This window comes from Lissotriton vulgaris, chromosome 3_1 (genome assembly GCF_964263255.1).
Source record: "Lissotriton vulgaris chromosome 3_1, aLisVul1.2, whole genome shotgun sequence".
NCBI classification, from domain to species: domain Eukaryota; kingdom Metazoa; phylum Chordata; class Amphibia; order Caudata; family Salamandridae; genus Lissotriton; species Lissotriton vulgaris.
This window is the reverse complement of record NC_141689.1, coordinates 30,813,537-30,836,025: the sequence shown is the minus strand read 5'-3', so window position 1 is coordinate 30,836,025 and position 22,489 is coordinate 30,813,537. Positions and strand designations below refer to the sequence as shown.

General features: G+C 46.5%; 1 protein-coding gene across 1 annotated transcript; it reads right to left on the bottom strand.

Moving 5' to 3' along the window:
- Window positions 1–12,435: 12,435 nt before the first annotated feature.
- Window positions 12,436–13,581, bottom strand: LOC147725864 (uncharacterized). The gene has a single exon (XM_086963379.1). It carries the CDS (start codon window positions 13,579–13,581, stop codon window positions 12,436–12,438), a length of 1,146 nt encoding a protein of 381 aa, XP_086819505.1.
- Between the last annotated feature and the right edge of the window lie 8,908 nt (window positions 13,582–22,489).

The following is a 22,489-nucleotide window of genomic DNA, read 5'->3' as shown; positions in this document are numbered from 1 at the left end:
ATTATTTTATGGAACGGGCAAATAAAAACCGCCTTTCTGACACAAAATCTTTTATAAAGGGTGTATCAAAACATTGTTTCAAGAGTAAAATGGAGGGGGGGCAGGAGCAAGCGAGAGAGATGGATACTTTATTTTGTGTTTTCAATTTGAACTGTCGGAGGATATTTTCGGAAGTAAAAATGCTTTGAACTATGAACACACATTTTTCATAAACACATGAAGCCCCGATCGAAAAACCAGACTCTCGTATGGTGCAACGCTTATAATGCACTGTCTTTCAAAGGCAAATGACATTGCATTATTTACATTTCTGAGCATTTTTTCACTTGCACCTATCAGTGCCCACCAAAGGCGTTCAGTGCTGAAAGTCTGCGGCTGTGCTGTGTGAACTGGCATTTCCTTGCCTCTTCCAGGTAAGGGAATAACATTCTGTATTGGTTGTGTTGGTTTGGGGGGATTTATATTTGTAAAACAGAGGCACTCCCCCTTATTAGGTGGGCCCATGAGTCAGGCCCTGGAGCCGGGCACAAAGCCCTGCTTGCGCCCCATTGCACGGGGAAAATGAGCACCTTTTCACAGTGAAATTCGCCAATTGTGTGGGGGCGCTGGAGGTGGAATACAACTGGTTAAAGGATTTGGGCAGCGTCCTCCGTGGGAGGAGCCGTGCAGGCTGAAATCTGCAATTAAAGATGAACTTTGTGGGAACTAATTTATCTGACCAAGGTCAAAAAAAGGGGGCAGAGACCTGGGGAGTACATAAAAAGAGGAGGGCACAGCAGTTAGCTTATTCTAGGAACACACGCGCCTAAACTCTGTCCCACTCAGGAGGGAGCAGCGCAGGTAGAGAGGGCAGCACTCTACATTCACTGAGCTGCAATTGAGCACTTTTTGAGGGATTTCATTCTAAGTTCGCCTGGTTATGCAATTGGACCCTTCTAAAGCGCCTCCTTAAGGAGGGCTTGCCAAAGTGATTTAGGAGCTCTTAGGAGGTACTGTTGGGAGTCGGAGAGGGCAGATCCAGCGATACTCTGCGGGCTTGCCAGAGTGATTTAGGAACACTCAGGAGATACTGTACTGTACGGTACTTTTGTGCAATCGCGGCAATCGCGGCACCGGTGCTTTACATTTAACCATGTTAAAGTAAAGCGTGGGTGTCGGGACTGCACAAAAGTAAAGACATTTTAAAAAACATGTATTTCTTTACTTTTGCTAGAATCGCGGGACCCGCGTTTTACTTTTAACATGGTGAAAGTAAAGCGCGGGTGCCGCGATTGAGCACTGTTGACCAAAAGTAAACAAAGCTGGCGGCTGCGGCCTGCTACAGTCAGCTGTGCACGTCGCGCGCACAACAGACAGCTGACGAGGGAGTGAAAGAAGGGAGGGGGGTAGGCGAGGTAATTAACGCGATAAAGGCAAATGCCAGCAGCTGGGCACAAGACGCACGCGTGTGCGTAACAGACAACTGGTGGCCTGCAAGCCTGTGGTGGGTAGCACTTTTGAAACCTGCTTACTAAATGTCTCGCTGACAGCGCATGCGCGCTGGCTCAGCGAGACCTAATAAACCACAGCCTGCCCAGTGCCCACCACTAGACTACCATGTGGAGTAAAGAACGCAGACCCCGGACTGCCTGACCGAAGGGCTTGGGCTTAGATACCAATCCATCAGTTGGGTGAATATTGTGAATTGCTTTGATTACTTACCGGTAATCTTCATCACTCCTATTCCACATTCCTCACCCTATTACTTACTAAAGTAGTTGTCAGGCTGCCTCACGCCAGGCACTCCCAACAAGCAACATCATCATGTTTCCATAAACAGAATCTTTAGCGATTAAGGGACACTGAGGGGCAGATTTAACATTATTTTATGCAGCGCAACCTTGCTGTGCTGTGTGAAAAGGAAGTAACGCGCCATATTTACTCTATATGGCACATTCCTGTCCTTTCGGAGTGCTGACACTCTTGCCTAGCGCCAATACAGGCACGCTTGCGTCTTGTTGAAAGGGTGGCTGCGTTACAAGCAGGATTGTTTTTTGTGCAGGAAGAGACACCTTCCTGCACACAAACAATCCTGAGAGTAATTTTTCTTTTTCTCTGTGTACTGCAGAATGCAGTACATGTAGAAAGAGAAAAAAGTGAGGAGAAATAAAGCTATAGGGGATCTGGGGAGGCGCAGCATTTTGATGTGTTCCAAGGTCTACAACCAATGGTAAATTTGGGACTGGGACAAAATTCATGGGTGGATGTGTGGGAACATCGACGCTCCACCCATGGAACGCCTCCCTGCCGGAGTGTAACTGAAGGCAGCGATTTGGGCTGTTTTGCGTTACTCTAGTCTTGAAATCGAAGCATTACCATCCTCCGCCTCCTCCCATTCCTCACTAACGCAGGAACCACAGCAAAGCCTACACCATATACAAAATAAGACAGAACTCTTGCCACATAAAATATAAAATCATCAAAAGTAAAATAAATTCAGGATGCATTACTTAGCATCCAAAGTCTCTGACCCAAAGTTTAAATTGGATCTTTGGACTAAATGTAGTCTAAAGTACGTGACAAAAGTAGATTGACGTGCCTAGGTAGCTGCTGTACAAATATCAGTTGGTACAACAGCTTGCCACTGAGGCGAGGAGTGGCCATTCCCCTGGGTGAACAAACTTACAGGGAATCTGGTAGCTCTATTCCAGCATTCACGTAGGAGACAGAGATTACTTCTGTAATCCACTACTTAAAGTGGAAGGAGAGGCTTTCTTACCTTTGTTGACCCGAACATAGTTAAGAACTCATGTGTAGGAATGTAAGATATACTTTCTTGGTTACCCCCACTTTTTTTCTGGTGTTCAACTGTTTTCTGACTAGTCTGACTGGGATCCTGCTAACCAGGACCACAGTCTCTGTGCTTCTTCCCTAAATTGGCTACGGTGAGTACCTTAGTACATTCCTATTTGGCTACTGGGGCACCCTTGTAAGTCCCTAGTACATGGTACTGAGGTACCTAGGGCATGGGTACCCCAGGGGCCACTGTGGGCTGCAGCATGTATTATGCAGCCCACGAGGGAACCTGCAAAACTACGACTACGGCCTGCCATTTCAGCCTGTGTGAGGTGGTGCATGCACCTCTTACTGAGGATATAGGTTTACTTATATCTAACGTCACTGCATTTGAACCCTGTCAGTCACCCCTCCAGCAGGTCTATCAGTCCCAAGGGCAGGGTGCTCAGTTACGAGCTCGGAGTCCATTCTCCAGGATTTATAAGTGAGTATGCCTTTAGGATATAGAGAGGCCATGGGTCATTACGCAATGACCATATCTAAACTGGCTGGAACGGACCTGGGCATGTTTGGTATCAAACATGTTGGAATCATACCTCCAACATGGTATGTGGTGTTGGCGGTATGATTCCATCCACGGTAGGGCCCCTCCGGGGAGCCCTCCATGTTCCCGGGAGGATCTTACAGAGCCTGAAAGCAACCTAGGGCTGCTGCTGACCCCAGGCGCGATTCTGCCCCCCTGCTGCTCGGCCAAGCCCGAGCAAGGAAAGATAGGACAAAAGGTTTCCTATCACAGGGAGGTGTGACCACCTCCCAGACTGGATTTAGTGTATTAGGCCGGGTGGGGACGCTAATCAGCGCCCCAAAGTCTGCTAGAAGGGCACATTTGGTGCCCTCCTTGCATATTCCAGTTCAAACCAGATCAGCGAACCGATTGCTCCCTGCTTTGGCGCAAAACTGGACAGAGGACATGGGAGTATCCTCTCTACTGTCCGACCCCTCCTCTGAGAGGGACCATTGAATCACCCCAACCCTCACCTTGGGGTACTTAAGGGCTTACCTGTGAGTGGGTCCCTAGATTCATCGGGGGAGTCAATTCAGATCAACTTCACCTCAAATTTGACCGTCTGGGTACTTTGGACTTTGCTGGACTTCGCTCTTGACTTAGAGATCGCACCGGGAAAGATTCCTGCTGCTCTTGGCCTCCTCTTCCTGCAAGCCTGCTGCAACGTCCATGCCCGTGGTCCATACAGGTCCAATTAAGGCCTGTGGAATGCCAAAGACAACTGAAGGAATCTCCCTTGGAATGAAGTAGTCGTTTCCCTGCATCTGCAGGCACCGCAACTCAGATGACCAGTCTGCCGACCATGAATTCCTCCGGACTCCACAAGGTTCTGCAACACAGGTGGTGTTACTGTATTCCTTCGAGGCCCTGAGCTGTCCTCTCGTGCAGTTGAGGCCAGCATCCCTCGTCGGACTCTCTTCAACCAAACCCCTACACACCGCATAGATGCATCACTTAATTTCAAGGTGACCGCTCCAGTTAACTCGATTGACTCGTTCTAACAGAGTAGAGCGCATCAGAAGATTCTGCCATTGAGTCTTTCCCCACTGTAACTGACCCGTGCTGAAGTGGTTGGTTGATCCGACGTACTCGGCTGTCCCCTACGACAAGGTAGCTCAGGCGGAGCTACCTCTTTGGTGCAATGGAGCCTGGGGCTCTGCAACACGTATCCTGCATCTACGACTCTGAGTGACTTTTGTCTTTCATGCCTCCTGCATAGACTCTGTCCCCTCTGCTTGCAGGTACTTTTCTACATGAATCTGCATCGGGTTCTAACAGACTCTGTCATCCTTATAATAGACTCTTCATCCATCCATCGTAGCGGTCTCATCCTGAAGTACTCCATTGTATCGACAGTGGTTGTAGGTATCCTGCTTCTGAGGGTATCCACGGGTGGGGTGGCTCCTTAACCTGCTGGCTTCCATGGGGTATCTTCGGGGTCCTCCAGTTCTGGTTTAGTCCTCTTCCAGGATATTTAACAAAATTCTAACTGTTTTATATGAGAAAGACATTTAGATTCATTCCAATCTGGATGATTTCTTGCTTGTCTTTTCAAACCAAAAATGGTCTGGTCTACAATATTCAGGACCACCCCAGAACCTTATTTACATGGGAGCTCAGTTCTGTGTGGATGTGGGATGGTGTGTCTTCCTCAGGACAGGAGGAGCACGCTGGTTAGAAGACCGTCATTTCTCTACAGCAGGACTTTGCTTCTAAATTGGTTGAATATATTCCAACATTAGTGCTTTACACTTTGCACCATTGGAACCCTGCACAAAGGACTTCAACACCCTCAGTACCTATGAGACATCAGACAGAGTGGTGGTTGATTCCCCACAATCTGGATGGACGGGTTCTCTTGTTCTCCCTAACTCTGAAAGTATTACTCTCAGATGCCAGCAAGAAATGTTAGGGTGCATGCATATTTGAGTTTCAGAACAGCTCTGGGTTGTTGGCAGTTCATCAGAGACCTCATTCCTCGAACAGCAGTGAGTTGAGATCGATGCGTGAGACCCTGCAGTTCTTCAGGAGGAATTATGGGAGACAGATGTAGGGTTGAGAAAGAACACATCAATAGCATGTCATAGCTGAACAGGCTTGTCCTCCCTCATTCATCTGTTTCAGATAGCTTGCAGTTGGGCAGGAGTGCATTTGCTATTAAGGTCATTCCTATATTGGGAAACAACAATCAGGTGGCAGATTCCCCAAGCAGAGTATTTCCACCATCCCAGAACCTGAGATGACAAGTTGATATTTTTCAGGAGTTCTATGTGGGTTACTTGCCAGGACAAGGTACCAGGGGCGCAGGGATTGGTTCCTGCCTTCGGAACCCCTATGTAACCAAGGTTCTAAGGGAGACGGTCGATCCCTGGGCTGCGGCTGAGGTGTGATGAATGAATCTGACCTCTCAGGCATCCTGTGTGTAGCGCCTCGTTATTACCCCAACGTGACTTTATTTTCACAGCAGCTCTCAAGGGAAGGGAACTTTAACGTTCTTTGCCCCAAGAAAGACACAGGACACAGGAGCTTTTTCTACTGCTGCCGCTTTATTCCTCCCTTTCCTCGCATGATCCCACTTCCTCCCCCGCCTACTGCAGGCTCCTCCTTTTCCTCCTCTTGCCTGCCCTGTCCGAAAGTCAGGGTCAGGCTGAAGAACCGGGTTTTTAGAACCCAGTGGCGCCAGGGACACGCCCAAAGTCTTCGGGTTCTCCTGTCTTGGCAAACAGAGACACAGAATACTTCTAGGTGGCGTCAGAGATCAAATTTATTGGCTGCAACTAGTAACAGTAATCCCAACAACACGGTGTACAACTCAGGAAACTGCTCAATTTTCGTAGAGCAAGACATCCCTTTTTATGCCAAAATTCATATTACAAATGCACACCCACTGCGCAAGATTCTAGCCAATAAGGTACATTCTCAAACAAAGTATCACATAGCAAAAACCCTCAGTTTACATTGCCCCAACTCACAAGTTAATTATTAGGAATGTCCCAAATTCAATTTCCACGAGCCGGACAAACCCATAATTGAAAGCACAATGCATGTAATGAAGAAACATAGAAAAGAAACAATGATAGATAACGAGCAAGATAGAGCATGTATAATGAACCTAAAAGTTAACGATGTCCTGAACTTTGACTGGCAATCTCAGATTACGATCAACCAAGGAAATTGGCCCAGCGAGGTCAGTTTCAGATAAAGGGGTCAGTTTCTTACAATGCACCTTAGAGTCAAGAAAAAGGCTTAGTTAATAAGTGCATGAACAGCGAAGCCCATGCAACTTCGTTTGTTTGGTCACCTCCACGGGCCCACGAGCCTACGTGATGGCAACACAAAATGGAGGACAAAATGGAACCCATATTCAAGACGAAGTCTCTGAATACGTAATGAACTCGCTAGTTAACGTGAAGAATTCACTCCATATTAGCCGCACTTACTAAATACGGTACAACATTACCAAAATCGTGACGGAACCATTACCTCATAGGTCAAGACAGAATTTTACAGAACCTCAGATCCCTCCTTTTGCCATTACGTAGGCAATAACCCAAATTCATGTTAATCTAAATCTAGGTCTATATCTATTCTCATCAGATCATCAAGGTGTTGCTGGAGCATCATCTTATTTTCCTTCACTTCTCTCGGGACGGGTCTCACACAGATCGTAGCACAAAGACTACAAATGGCGGGACCACACTGGTTGCATAAGCAACACGAGAAAAGGATAGCTAATGCCATAGCAAGGAACATCAGAACCTTCCATCCCCATTTGGACAACAATTCCCAAATCCATCCTGTCAATGACCAGTCCCCTTCGTCTACATGTATAGACTCAGCGGACTTATGTAACCTAAAGATGGCTTGGTACACTGTCGGGGCATTATCTGGTATGAAAACGCAGCAACTAGACCCGATCAATTTACATACCCCACCTCTATCTGCAAGTATGATATCTAAAACCATACGATTTTGTAACGTCATAAGACGATCCGCTTGAAGCTCAGCGGTAACATTACTGAGGCCACCTGCAGTTTCATTTATAGTGGCCTCGACCACTCTCGTAAGCTGTCGAATATTCCTACTATTGGCCATAGGACCCCAAAAGGGCACGAAACCCTTAAGGAAGTCTTCAACTTCTTGTGGGGCAGTATCTTCCACATCGATAACACCTCTACCATATCTTGTCCTATGATAGTCCGGAGTAGCAGTGTACTTAGGGGGAAGCAAAAATGCCACATAACAAGTTCCTGAAAAATCAGGTGGCAACCATGTATAGGCTCTGTTGTGACAAACAAAATACGTGCCCTTAGCTGGCACGAACGGTGGAGAATTCTGGGACGTATAGACATAGGTGTGAACACACACACTCTTACCAAGCTGAACTCTCGGATTCTGACCATTACCTTGCAGACAAAAATTACCTCGGTGGGGTACAATCCAAATAGGGAGAGACCTTTTTCGTCTCTCCTTCTCTGTCAGACTAATGCTATATTCAGTCTTGTTCCAACCAATATGTGCTCGTACTTCATCCTTAGGGATAGCATTATACGCATCGATATCTCAGATCATATCTACTATTCCCCGTATCAAGGCATTATTACTCACATTATCTTTGACGGAACGTACAGGAGATGCTTCATTCGCATAGATAAACATTGACTGGAGCGCCCACACTGACCCATTAGGCGAAAAAGGCAAACCAAATATGGCATTCCCTTATCTGTTGTATGCGGCAGAAGACCACATACCCAGCAGTTCGTGGTATTTACAACTAACTGATGCTGATGCAACAACTGTATAAATGAGTTGTTGACAAATTCTGATCTTCGTGTCTGTTCATGTTCAGGCAACGTATGAAACTCAAGTGGAGAATCAGTAGAAAAAGAAAGAGTAGGTTGGGACGTAGATGTAAGCGTATGTTGTATGGCATAGACAATCCAACCCACACAACCCAATATAATATTCAGAAGCATTAAGAAACACAATATTAAAAAATATTTGCTACGGACCAATGTGCACATTTTCATTTTAAAACCATTTTCCTCAACACTCTTATCAGACCCAAAAGACTCCATCCTCTAACGTGCTGCTCATGGCTATTACCTTCTTCACTTAAGTGTGCGCCATGATCGTACTAACGACCATGAACCGCAGACCTTTCGTCAATACGCGGCTCACCCCTTAAGAACTTCCTACCGCGGCCCTGCAGCTGAGTCCGGAAGGTGACTCGAAAAAGAAAAAAGTAAAAAAAAAAGTCTCTTGATCTGAAAAGGTGTAACTCACATCAAAAAAATTGATTTTATTTGTCCGTTTTATCTTTTCTTGGCCTCAGATTGTAGCTTTCTTTGCCAGACACGGTTTGGTCTTGAAAAAGGGTTTCTGTATCCGTCGTGTTAAGTCTCAGTTCAGGTGGCACAGCAGCTTGTAAGATGTCGTCATCTGCACGTTCTGACTGAGTCCATTCCAAATGTGCATCGCTAAAAGGTATGAATCTAGGAGTTCTCTCACATTCGGAATCGGCAACACCTCCCCTCACCCACTTGTCATACGGTAAGGGTAACGGAACCCTTTTGCAATGGGTGGCATGCACCCAGTTTTTTTTACCAGCTACTCTAACAGCAGTCCGAGTTACAAGTAAAACCAAATGCGGACCAGTCCACCTCGGCTCCAAATTCTTTGTTCGTTGGAAGATATTTGTCAGAATATAGTGGCCGGGTTGAATCGTGTGGCCTGGATCCGCAGTAGCTGCCGGCAAACTGTCATAGACCTGTTGGTGGAGAACACGTAATTTAGCAGTCAAGTCATGTAAGTAATCCACCAACATAGGGTACTCGATGTTGCTGTACTTCTTGGGCCTTGGGACACCCCAAACATTGGCCGGACGACCAAACACAATTTCATATAGGCTAAGTCCCATACGAGAATGTACTGTCGTCCTCGTTGACAAAAGAGCCAATGGCAAGGCATCTGGCCATGTAAGACCAGAGCTCGCTTGTAACTTAGCTAACTTCAGCTTCAAAGTGCCATTATAGCACTCGACAAGTCCAGCTGACTGGGGGTGATTCGCAGCATGGAATTTCTGATTTATTCCCAATCCCGCACACACTTTCTTCATGACCCGGCCCACAAATTCACTTCCATTGTCCGACCATACAATTCTCGGCAAACCAAATCTGGGGAAATACTCTGAGCAAAACCTTGGCTGTAGACAAGGCAGTATTATCCTTATGGGGGTAAGCCTCTATCCATCTGGAAAAGGCGCAAACAACCACAAGGACATACTTCAAATTATTGCATCTCTCCATGTGAATGTAATCTAACTGTATCACTTCAAACGGATACATTGGAGGAGCAAAATGACCAGCTGGAGTTGGAGTTACCTTTCCAGGATTATACATCAGACAAATCATGCAATGCTTCACCACATTCTCAGCACATTTAGGAATTCCAGCATTCTGCCATACTGGAGCCAACAACTTACATATCCCTTTCGAACTGATGTGAGCCATTCCATGAGCCATTGTAACCACTGGGCGCACATACGCATCAGGTAACAACCATCGCTGGTGCTCCGACAACTCAACCCAACAGCCTGTCGAATCCAACATACCCGTACTTTCTCTCCACGTACTCACTTATTTCTCAGTAGCTTCAGCCTGAATCAACTTCACACTTTCTATTGTGTCTACACACATTCCTCTATCCGCAATCCATCTTGCAGGGCCTGCTACATACATTCGACTCGTCATATCTCTCGCCGTTTCTTTCGCAACTTCATCTGCAAATGCATTTCCTTGACCCACATCATCCACAACCTTTTTATGTGCACTGCACTTCACAATTGCAATCTGCTTCGGCAAAGTAAGTGACTCAAGAAGTTCATTCACCAACTGCCCATGCTGAATTTTCGTACCATGCGAAGTCAAAAATCCTCTCTCTCTCCACAGACGTCCGAAACTATGGGCAACACTAAACGCATACTGGCTGTCAGTATAAACATTCACTCGCTTTCCTTCTGACAACACACACGCTCTCGTCAATGCTATTAACTCGGCTGCTTGCGCTGAGTTCTTTGCTATGCGTGCTGTTTCAACAACTGTATGTAAAGTTGTGACAGCATATGCTGCAGTCGTTTCTCCATTCGAAAGCTTAAAACATGAACCATCTACCCATAGGGTACCATCAACATCTGAAAGAGGAGTATCTTTTAAATCAACTCTAGCCTTTGTTTCTTCCTCTGTCCGAAGAAAACAATCATGCTGTTCCTGAACATCTGTCTCTACAGAAATCGGCAACAACGTAGCTGGATTCAACACATTGCATCTTTTGATGTGCACATGACTAGCCAAAAGCGTCAGCTCATAACCTGACAGACGTGAACTAGTAAGGTGCTGTGTCTTGGTTCTATTCAATAGGGTATCCACTGCATGTGGGACCATCACAATCAACATATTATCCAATACCAAACCAGCAGACTGTCGGATAGAAACAGCCGCTGCCGCTGTAGCTCTCAGACAACTCAGCAACGCTTTAGCTACCGGATCTAACGTCGCTGAAAAATACGCACATGGACACTGTTTGTCTCCGAATGGCTGTGTCAACACTGACAACGCACAACCTTCTCTCTCGTGGACATACAGTGTAAAAGGTTTACTGTAGTCCGGAGTACCCAACACCGGAGCAGAACACAATGCATCACGTAATTCAGAAAAACTTTTCTGACATTCATCAGACCAAGGGAGAGGATGCGGAGTATCTTTCAGAGTCAGTGCCAACAAAGGTTTTGCTAGCAGAGAAAAATTTGGGATCCATTGTCTACAATACGAAGTGATACCTAAAAAGGCACGCACTTCTCTCTGCGTGGATGGCACATTCATTTGGGCAATCGCTTGAATTCGTTCTGGGGTCAATCGTCGTCCCTCCTTCGACAAGAGATGACCTAAGTAGGTCACTTCTTGGCGGCAATACTGTAACTTTGAAGGCGACACTTTATGATGGAGGTCAGACAAATATCGTAACAAAGAAAAAGTAGCTTCTTTACAAATCTTTTCATCATCAGCAGCAATCAGCAGATCGTCAACGTACTGGATAAGAGTAGCACCAGAAGGCAACACAAAATTATCAAGCTGAGTTTTCAACGCCTGACTATAGATTGAGGGACTTTCACAATAACCTTGAGGAGCACGCTTAAACCAGAAGCTTCGTCCTCCTAAAGAGAAGCCAAAAATATCTCTACTCTCCTCAGCAATCGGAATACTGAAGAAAGCATTCTTCAAGTCGATAACCGAAAACCAGACAGCTGAAGCAGGGATCAGAGTTAACAAAGCAGTGATATCTGGGACAACAGGAAACTGTGGCACGACAATCTTATTAACTTCTCGAAGGTCAATCACAAACCGATACACAGGTGGCTGAGAAGCATCAGTACGCTTAAGGACAGGCAAAACAGGACTGTTACACACATTACCTCTCATTTCTTCAACTACACCCTTCTCAACCAAATCATAGATGATCGCCAAAAGAGCTCTCTCGCCATCACTCGAGATCTTATATTGCGGAATACGAGGTAGCCTAGCATTCGACTTGAGAGTAACAACGTAGGGTGGAATCTGCAAGAGACCAACATCGTTGGGACCTGTAGCCCAAAGTGTATCAGGAAGAGAACGCAATTCCAGTGGAAGACAATCTTTAGACAAATACATTGGGGAAATCACTCTCTTACCCAACGTAAGATGTACTCCCGCAGGAGAGCAATGTAATGTCGCATGCAATCTTTTCAGCAAGTCCAAACCCAACAGATTCTCACCACAACCAGTCGTTAAAATAAGAGGAGCTTCCAATTCACAAGGACCAATAGAAAGAGGCAAAGGACTAGAAACCGGATTACGAACTGGGGCGCCAGAAAATCCTACTGAAACATTGGTCAAGCCAGACAAAGGTGCGCCAGGAAGTTTAGAGTGCATAATAGAACTCTTTGTCGCACCAGTATCCAAAAGAAAAGGTTCTGCCACACCTAATGTAATCACTTTAACATAAGGTCCACTCTGGTCTACTGGAACTGACACTACTCCCTCTCTTTGCCCATGACTGTCCTAGCAATCATTGTAGCCAGCACTCTCGCTCTCGACACAATAGTCATCAGCATAATACTGAGAAGACTGAACAGTCGGAACATTCTGTCTGTCAAAACAATTCGCAGAATTCTGAGGGGGAAAGGAACGCTCATTCCGAGGAAACACACCACGTCCCCTACCCCTAGGAGCTTGTTGGAAACTACCACAACCTCTCTGATCAGATACATCATTCGCACGCTGTAACAGAACCAGACAATTATGCTTAAAGTGACCTTCTTCTCTGCAATAAGCACACTGATTAGGGCCTGGCAAAAATCGCGAAGCAAAATACTCGGGTTTCTGTAACAATCTCTGAAGCTGTGGAGGTTGCTGAAACTGAGGCTGATTCGTACGAGGCGGATAAGCTTGCTGCGAAAGAACTTTTGTTTTTAATTCTTTAGTCTTCTTCTCTACTTTATCCTTCTCATCTTTATCCCTATTCTCATAATATTGTGCAGTAGCCAATATCTGGGCCAACGAAGAAACAGCCCATGAACTTTCAGAGTCCTTTAATTTATTAGAAAGTTCGGGAAGCAAATTAAAGACAAATTTGTCCACGAACAACCTTTGACCACCTTCAGTACTCATATCCTGACCACTATGATCGATAAATATTTCCTCAAACCTAGTGAAGAAATCAGACACACTCTCATCTCTCTTTTGTTTGCATGCTGCTAACTTATCCCAATTCACTCGTAAAGCAGGCATCATAGTTTTCATCAAATTAATAATTCTACCAGGTAATTCTGCAACTAAAGGTTCAGGTTTGGCACCTCCTACCTGCCGACCATCTGTAGCAACAATATTAGCCCACTTATCTCCTAATTCCTGCGCATGATTCTCATGACGAATCTTCACCCACAAAGGTTGAGGGACTACATTACCCATCAACATATCTATGTCAGCTAAATTCATAATACACGCATCAACTGTCTGAGACAACTCTTTATAATAACCAGCAGGATTTTTACGGGGGTCAGGTAAGGTCTGCTTAAGAGCCAAGACCTCTGCTCTCTTCCAAGGGACATGTACCCATACTCGCTGAAAATGAGCTGGCTCAGCTTGAATACCCTGATTTAAATCGGCAGCAACTGCCCGTCTGCATACAGGGGGAACTTCTCTCATGGGATACTGCTTCACTTTCCTCCTAACGAAGGAATCTGGTTCGTACAATGTCTGAGGCGGCAGCCTAGACCTGTAAACAAGTATCATCTCTACGGCATCTGTAACATCGGACTCCACTATCGTCCCTTGAGCAAATTCTGACTGAACATCAAGCACTTCCTGCGGAATCGGACCCAACTCATTATTTTCCCATTCCTGACGAAGAAAAGTACACATCACATTAAAAACATACCTTTGCTTCGGCGGTTCCCACTGAAAGAAAACATCCATAATCGCTTGCAAATTATACCTCGAAGCATTTAAAACCCATCTTCGAGCCAAAAGATCCAACACTGCCCGCTCTTCGGGACTAGGAAGCTGACTACGACTCTGCCTACGTTCCGAAACAGGGGTCATATTCAATGACCGAAAGAGTGGAGACAAAAGATTAGCAACAGTCTCAGTCATTCGTTTTCGAGCAGAAGGAGAAGAAGTAGCCATAGGAACAGGAGAAAGAGTATTTTGAGGCAAAAGAGGCGTAGGGACAAGAGTAGCAGGAGTCGGAGATACAGAAGTAGAAGGCAAAGGAGTTTGAGGCAAAGCTGATGACAAAGCTGGCGACCCTAGAGGGGGTTGCGCCGTAGGAGGGAGAACCATCTGTGCAGCAACGGGTGGCTGAACAACAGCAGGAGGTTGAACAACAAGGGGTGCAACAACCGGGAGTAATGGAGGTGCAGTAGCACTCTGCACATAAGGAGGTGGCAATCTCAGCAAATGAGAGATCAAAGGATCTTTTTCAGGGTCTTCATTCACTTTTGGAAGGGAAGGCGGCAAGGCCGGATAACATTTATCGATAGCCATACATCTCTGTCTATCTAAGACTTCACTCACACGCTCTTCTCCATCTTCCTTAAACTGCCTAGCAGCTTGTAGTACTGACATATTCTTATCTTTCCTATCTCTCTTTGCTTGCTTAATTTCTCGCTGTTTGGCTTCCTTGCGCCAAAGGCGGAAAGAGTCAAACATCGCCGGCCGGGCTTTCTTCCTAAATAGCACAACTTCCAGATTATCTAAAATATTTAATTCGAAACTACCATGTTGGGGCCATCGTAAAACACCATCTTTTCTCGTATAGTGAACCCATACTTCATTATAAGCAATGGGACCCACTCCGTGTTTTCAATAGAGTTCATAAGTTGGAGTTCCAACCGGAGGTATCGGACACGAGTCCTCCAATCGGGAATCCTTGTTGCAACCACAACCAAACCATTTCCCAAATTTGCTAAGACCAGGCATCTTATAGCTCACTAGTCTAGCTTCAAACTTCAAGGGGTTATCAACTATCGATACACTTGTAAATATGCGAGCCCCTCGGCTTCAGCTATTGCAATATCTGAATCAAAACCAAGGACCGAACAAAGATCGTGGGAGCGACCCACTAATACTTAACCAAAGTATCTGTCACGCCACCAGAAGACCGTCTATCGTCTTGCTCTACAAAGGATCAATCAAGGGTCCAAGACAGGGTGACAGTCAGGGCAGCAGTCCTTCGTAACCGTCGGAAAGCGCGAAGCCTCGCAGCAAAGACTTTCGGTCCACGTCGACATACAGGGGTCGATGAAGTGGATGGCCTTCCTCCAGAATTTTCTCACGTGGCTCCTCACGATCCTCGGGCTTGGACCGGTACCGCTGAAGTCGCCCCACATTGGGCGCCAACTGAAGAACCGGGTTTTTAGAACCCAGCGGCGCCAGGGACACGCCCAAAGTCTTCGGGTTCTCCTGTCTTGGCAAACAGAGACACGGAATACTTCTAGGTGGCGTCAGAGATCAAATTTATTAGCTGCAGCTAGTAACAGTAATCCCAGCAATACAACACGGTGTACAACTCAGGAAACTGCTCAATTTTCGTAGAGCAAGACATCCCTTTTTATGCCAAAATTCACATTACAAATGCACACCCACTGCGCAAGATTCTAGCCAATAAGGTACATTCTCAAACAAAGTATCACATAGCAAAAACCTTCAGTTTACATTGCCCCAACTCACAAGTTAATTATTAGGAATGTCCCAAATTCAATTTCCACGAGCCGGACAAACCCATAATTGAAAGCACAATGCATGTAATGAAGAAACATAGAAAAGAAACAATGAGAGATAACAAGCAAGATAGAGCATGTATAAAGAACCTAAAAGTTAACGATGTCCTGAACTTTGACTGGCAATCTCAGATTACGATCAACCAAGGAAATTGGCCTAGCAAGGTCAGTTTCAGATAAAGGGGTCAGTTTCTTACAATGCACCTTAGAGTCAAGAAAAAGGCTTAGTTAATAAGTGCATGAACAGCGAAGCCCATGCAACTTCGTTCGTTTGGTCACCTCCACGGGCCCACGAGCCTACGTGATGGCAACACAAAATGGAGGACAAAATGGAACCCATATTCAAGACGAAGTCTCTGAATACGTAATGAACTCGCTAGTTAACGTGACGAATTCACTCCATATTAGCCGCACTTACTAAATACGGTACAACATTACCAAAATCGTGACGGAACCATGACCTCATAGGTCAAGACAGAATTTTACAGAACCTCAAGGCGTTACGATATGACACCTTCCCCTTTTGTATTTTACGTGTCCACTACATTTCAAAGTTCTTCAATGAGCCGAGCAGGTGTCCGGATTGTCCTTTGCGGTCGGCTAGCTTGCATCTGGTCAGGTGGGCTCTTGTCTCTCGAGCCATCAGACTCCAGTGCTTGACGATACTTATAATCACTGTTTCTTTCTTGACTTGATGAGTCCGTGTCAAGATCAGGCTCTCAAATTCGAGGATAAGCAGAGGGGTTGCACCTTTTGAAATATGATATGTTTCTGGTCGTCTGCTTGCCCTCGGATTCTGCAGTGACCATTGTCCCTTTTCTTCTTGTGACCTGTAGGGGGTGTGCAAGGTAGCGGCTGTCTGCTTTGGTTCTCTTGTCCTGCTCCACCAGCACCCAATCTCCTTCACAGATGTTGGACGTCCTTGCGTGCCTGCGATGATCAGCGCATTCCTTCATTTTGGATTTCTTGTCGTGATCAAGTTCCACTAGAGTCTCATGATCTGTAGTTGTGATTCGAGATTGTGTAACAGCATCTGTAGTTGGGAGCCGGGTGCGTGGAATCGCCCGAGCATTAGAGTGGCAGGACATTGATTCGTAGTGCTGTGTGGCGTGGTCCGATAAGTTTGTAGCACTTCATTCAGTGCTGGTTGAATGTCACGGTGGGCCAGTTCAGCTTGCTGTATAGTCTTTTTGATTGTCCCCATAAAGCGTTTGACCATTCCATTGGCCTGGGGCCATAGGGGTGTAATTTTCCGATGTTTAAAGTTCAGGTGCTTTGCAAAGTCTGCAAATTCTTGTCCATTGAATGGTGGCTGCAAATGCTTCGTCAATGACGGGTATGACGGCCGTCACTTTGGCAGAAAGGATTTGATGAGCAATGGGAAAACGAGAGTATTCATCTATGATGACGATGATGTGTTTCCCTGATTTCAACGGGCCGAAGAAGTCAATGGCTACTTGTTGCCATACACCATCCGGGAGGTCCGACATCTGCAGTGACGCTGGAGGTTCACCTCATCCCACTAGTTGGCAGGATGTGCAGTCTTGAAGCATGGCTTCCACCATCTGGTCAAGGGACGGGAACCAGACGCATTCTCGTAACGCTTTCTTCGTGGCTACTACTCCTCGGTGTCCTTCGTGTGCCAGGTTGACGATTCCTTGTCTCAATCTCTGAGGGATCACAATTCTTCTGTCTCTCAGTAGTAGTCCGTCAGATAGAAGATAGTTCTTCTTGGACGTGTTTGAATGCTGTAAGTTCTTGAGTGTTGACAGCTTTAATTCTGAGGGTGTCTTCTAAGTGTCTCCACGAGTTGGTACGGATTTGATGCATAATGTTCTGAATCATGGCATCTTGGGTGGACGCTTCTTGAATGGCTTCTAGTGGGACCGCTGGTGGGCAGGCGTGGTCAATGATGAAGTGAAGGTATTCTTCCGCCACAGAATGTCGCACTTGTGTTCGAGTTTGTGGATGACGCAACATGTAATCCACCGAGTTTTCTGCCTTCCCCGGTTTGTGAATAATGATGTAAGTGTAGTCTTGTAGGCGAATTCCCCACCGTTCAATCCATGGGGGCATCTTTGCCCGCAGGTTGCCGAAGATGGTTATCAGCGCATGGTGATCAGTGATGAGTGTGAAGTGTTTCCCATAGATGAAGAGGTGAAAGTGTTCACACGCCCACACAACCGTCAGGCTTTCTTTTTCCGGTTGAGAGTAGGCCTTTTCTGTGTCAGTGAGACTGCGACTGGCATATGCGACAATGTGATCAGCTTCATCATCATATTGGGCTAAGATTGCCCCTAGCCCCGCTGGGCTGGCATCTACAGCGATTTCGGTCTTCCGTTTGGTGTTGAAGTAGGCTAAATTATTTGCCATGCTCACCGCCACTTTGATCTTGATGAAGGCGTGGTCGCAGGCGGCTGACCATAGGAATTGCTGTTCTTGACGTGTCAGCTCTCTGAGTGGATAGCTAATGGTGGCACAGTCTTTGATATAGCGGGCACAGTAACTGGCCAGTCCTAGGAATGAATGGAGGTAACTGACATCACGTGGTTGTGGAGTGTCCGAAAGGGCAGATACTTTCTCTGGGTCAGGTTTCATGCTGTCCTTTGAGAAGATATTGCCGTAGAATTTGAGTGTTGACTTATGGAATTCGCACTTGTCCTGATTGAGCGTGAGGTTGGCATTGAGGAGGACATGACATACTCAATCAAGTGCTTTGTCATGTTCTTTCTGGTTTTCCCCAAAGACCTAGATGTCGTCGCTGTAGTTGAATGAGTTTGGAATGTCTTGAATAACCCACCGGACGGCCTCCTGAAAGATCTCGGCTGCTGAGGAGATTCCGAAATTAAGATGTTTGTATCTGAAGAGGCCTTGGTGAGTGGTGAAGGTGGTGATGTATCTTGATTTCTCATGTAATTCTAGTTGGTTATATCCGTTGTTAAGACCCAGTTTTGAGAAGACCGCTTCTCCGTTAAGATATGTGATCATGTCACTGATATGGGGTCCCGGGTGCTGCTCTCTTTCGATAGCCGTGTTCGGGGCTCACATGTCCATGCACAGGTGTACCTTGTTGTCCTGACCTCTCTTAGGTACGACCACGACTGGTGACACCCATGGGGTGGGTCCCGTAGATCGCTCTATGATATCCGCTCTCAGCAAGTCCTGCAGCTCATCATCTACCGCTTGTTGCAGATAGAAGGGTACTTTTCTGCGGTGTTGCGCTACGGGTATTATTTGTTCGTTGATATGTAACTTGACTTTGAAATGGGTTAGTTTTCCTAGTCCACTGAATAGTTTCGGGAATTTGTTGACGATGTCCGGTGAGTCATCCACCTTGTATAGGATTTCGACCAGCTTTAAGCGTTCTGCTGTTGGCAGGCTGAGGAGACAGTCTGCTGCTTCAGGGCCTTCAATCACATGAATATGTGCATGGATTTGTCGGTCTTTGTACGTCAGGGTGGTGTGGAACTGTCCAAGACATGGCAATGGTTTTTTGGACATTCACGTGTAAACTCGCACTGCTGCTGGTTCTAGTTTCGGTTTAGGGTTCATGCTCTGATATTCTGTGGTACAGATGTAGTTTAGTGATGCGCCTGTATCCAGTACAAACTTGGCGTTGTGGCTTCCTATTTGGATATCTAGCCGTGGGTATTTCTGTCTGGGACTGCCACCATACACACGTATTCATCACTGTCCTGTGATATGGGAGTGAGATAAGGTGATTATCTGGACATCGAGCGCTGGGATCTGTAATAATTTACTGATTGAGTGCTTGATCTTGATGAGCTGGAGTAGCGGTCTCTCCATTCTTGCACAGCTCTGGCGTGGTGACGTGATTCGGTGTTCTGTCTGGTCTGTTTTACCTCTGAACGGCGAGTTTGGCAAACAGCATCAAAGTTGTTTTCTCTTCCGCATCGACGGCACTGTTGACCAACTGCAGGGCATTGGCCTGCATGAGGGTAATCTTGCCCACACCTATAGCATTGTGATGATTTTCTCCTGAGTTGGCTGTTTCGGGCCCTGCTGCGAGGAGAGTTTGTGCAAAGTGTTCTCGTGAGTCTTCCAGACTTCAGACGGTCAAGGCAACGCCTCGAGTCGTGTGAGACTGTACTCGAAGAGCTTGCTCTCTTTTCTTGGTTTTACTAGTCTCCATCTTTTTTGCGTGTTCTTCTGCTTGGTCATTGATGCGGGTGAGTTCTTCTATCTCCTCGAGAGTGTAGTGCTTTTTTAGTAGTCGACGACGTAGCGATTCTGACTGGCATCCCTCGATGATGCGCAGACGGAGTGCGTCTTCCGTGTTGAATTTATCAAATTCGCAATATCGGGCGAAACGTCTGATGCGGGCGATGAAGTCACTCATTGACTCTTCCTTTTCTTGTGAGGCAAGGTTGAATGTGTAGCGTTCATAGTCATGGTTTTGTTTGTGGAGAAACTTTCTATTTAGAGCTTCTTTCACATCTTCAAAGGACGTGGTATTGGCGGCCGGTAGTTCCTTGATTATTTGTGCAATGCCCTTTCCCACTCAATTCTGCAGAGCTATGAGTTTCTGATTGGGGTCACAAACCTGCGGACCCGTCATGAAGTCTTCAAAATCTTCAGCCCAGCTTTTCCATTTGCGCCCCATGCTGTTCCCAGACGTCAGCGTTAGGGGCTCAGGAGGGCGCAGGAAAGGTACTCCCATGAGCACCGGCCCGAGTTACAGGGCATGTATTGGACCCAGTGGCGGCTGGCTGCATGGGGACGGCCTCTACTGACATAGTGAGTGAGACTGTGACTCCGGCAGGCTGTGGGGCTTCTCGTCCGCGACATTTTGCAGGTTTCAGGTTTTTTTTGTAATTCGCCTGACCTCAAAATGGCCACCGTAGGGTCCAATGTTATTGTATGTAATGGTGCCTGACTTCAAGATGGCCGCCGGAAGGACATGAAAGCTTTACTCCCACCAAGTAAACTTGGGCAATTATTTCTTTGCAGGGTAGTTAATTTAACTCAGCTCACCCTGATTTGGTCATTGTTGGCATCCAGGTCACGCACGGAAGGTCGCGGGCCGCTTCAGCAAGTTGGCCTTGTGCTTGTCTTGCACTGCTGAGCGCTCGTCTGCGCGCCTCCAGTCACGCGTTCTCCTCGCGCTACAGTAGGTTCTTGGGGGCAGGAGCAGTGGGTCCTCGGATCCCACCTTTGTCGCCAGTTTAACGTTCTTTGCCCCAAGAAAGACACGGGACACAGGAGCTCGTTCTACTGCTGCCGCTTTATTCCACCTTTTCCTCGCATGACCCCACTTCCTCCCCCGCCTACTGCAGGCTCCTCCTTTTCCTCCTCTTGCCTGCCCTGTCCGAAAGTCAGGGTCAGGCGTTACGATATGACAGGAGTCTCCTATGTGCTTAGAAAAGAGGAACCAGGTGTGGGTGGATTGTGAAAGTATGGAAACGACAGTGGCAGATTTACAGAGGTCAAGTGACGACTATTAAACCAGCAGGAAGGCTGTGGAAAATATAAATTTGAAATGTGGAGATTGGAGATTGGGTGGTAGTGAAGAAAACAGGCCATGTAAACAAACTAGAGAAAGCATGTTCTCCCAGCCACGGAAGGCAATTAAACTGAAGATTTCTTTTGTGATGTTAGATGATGGAAAGGAGTAGAGTTCTGGGACTTTGCGTATTTTCAGGGTACCGGAGGAATGCATTACATTACGCATCTGGCAAGTGCAATCTACTTTATTGTATATTATAATGCATGCTTATTAGATACATATTTCATTACTGTTCTTAGTTTATGAGATATCGTTAGTAGTTTTACCTGTAATTTTTTTTTACATATACATGCATGAAGGGAGGGGGGATATGTGGAGATATCTTGGGACACAGAATCATTATTGTGATGCATGGACATATGATGATTCATATGGAATGGGAACGCGGGCAGGAATCGAAGGAGAGCTGTTGTCGTGGGCATCTCAGCTGGAGATTACGTACATGTCATCTTTTAATGAGAAATAAAGAACTGTGCAACTTTTAAGGAATCTGCGTCGATCGCTACAGTTTGACTGCAGGTTCTCCGCATGCGTGGGACGTGCGCAAGTAGGAGTCTAGAAGAGTGCGGGTGTTTGGAAGTTTTGTAGAAGCACATGCGATTGTTGTCTTGAAAGTGTGGGGGAGGAGTTTGAGTGGTGCTCATTTGAGTATGGGGAGCCAGCAGAACTCCTTCAGATGTCTTGTGATGTGGTTCTGGCGTGGGAGGTTGATAGTGATCGGGCCGCTGAGCTCTGAATGGTCTGCAGCCTTCTGGTTAGTGTTTTGTTGATCCCGGCATACAGGCTGGCGCATTTGTAAAGCTTGCTTGTGAAGAGTGCATGTTCCTCAGCATCTGCAGGTTATGGAAGCATGAGGCAGTGACAGTGATGACTTGGGTAGTCAAGTCCAGTTTTCTGTGGATGACAATCTTGGTGTGGATGGTGGGGGTGGGTGTTGTTCCCAGCTCTGTTAGCCATCAGGTTTAGAAACAAGGTAAAGTGCTCTTCCCGAAGATCATGATTAACAGTTGTGATGGAGGTCAGCTTCAGACAGCTTGTCTTCATCCGGTGGGCATTGTCAGTTAGGTGGGCGTTGAACTTGTTCCAGGTATTGTGTGTCTTGTTCGTGAGGGAGAGAATGAGATGTGTGTTGTTGGGATAGAAGAGGATGTTGATGTGAGAGGGAATGATGCTGGCTGGAGGGATCATGTCTGCGTTGAAGAGGGTCGGGCCCAGGAGAATCCTTGTGGAACTCCGCAGATGAAGTCTCAGGCGCCCTAGGTGTACTTTGCCAGGCTGACTGACTAGGTCCTTCCAGTCAGGAAGG

Coding starts and splice junctions, on each gene's coding strand:
- LOC147725864 (XM_086963379.1), bottom strand. CDS start 13,581: ATGAGAGAAGTTCCCCCTGTATGCAGACGGGCAGTTGCTGCCGATTTA.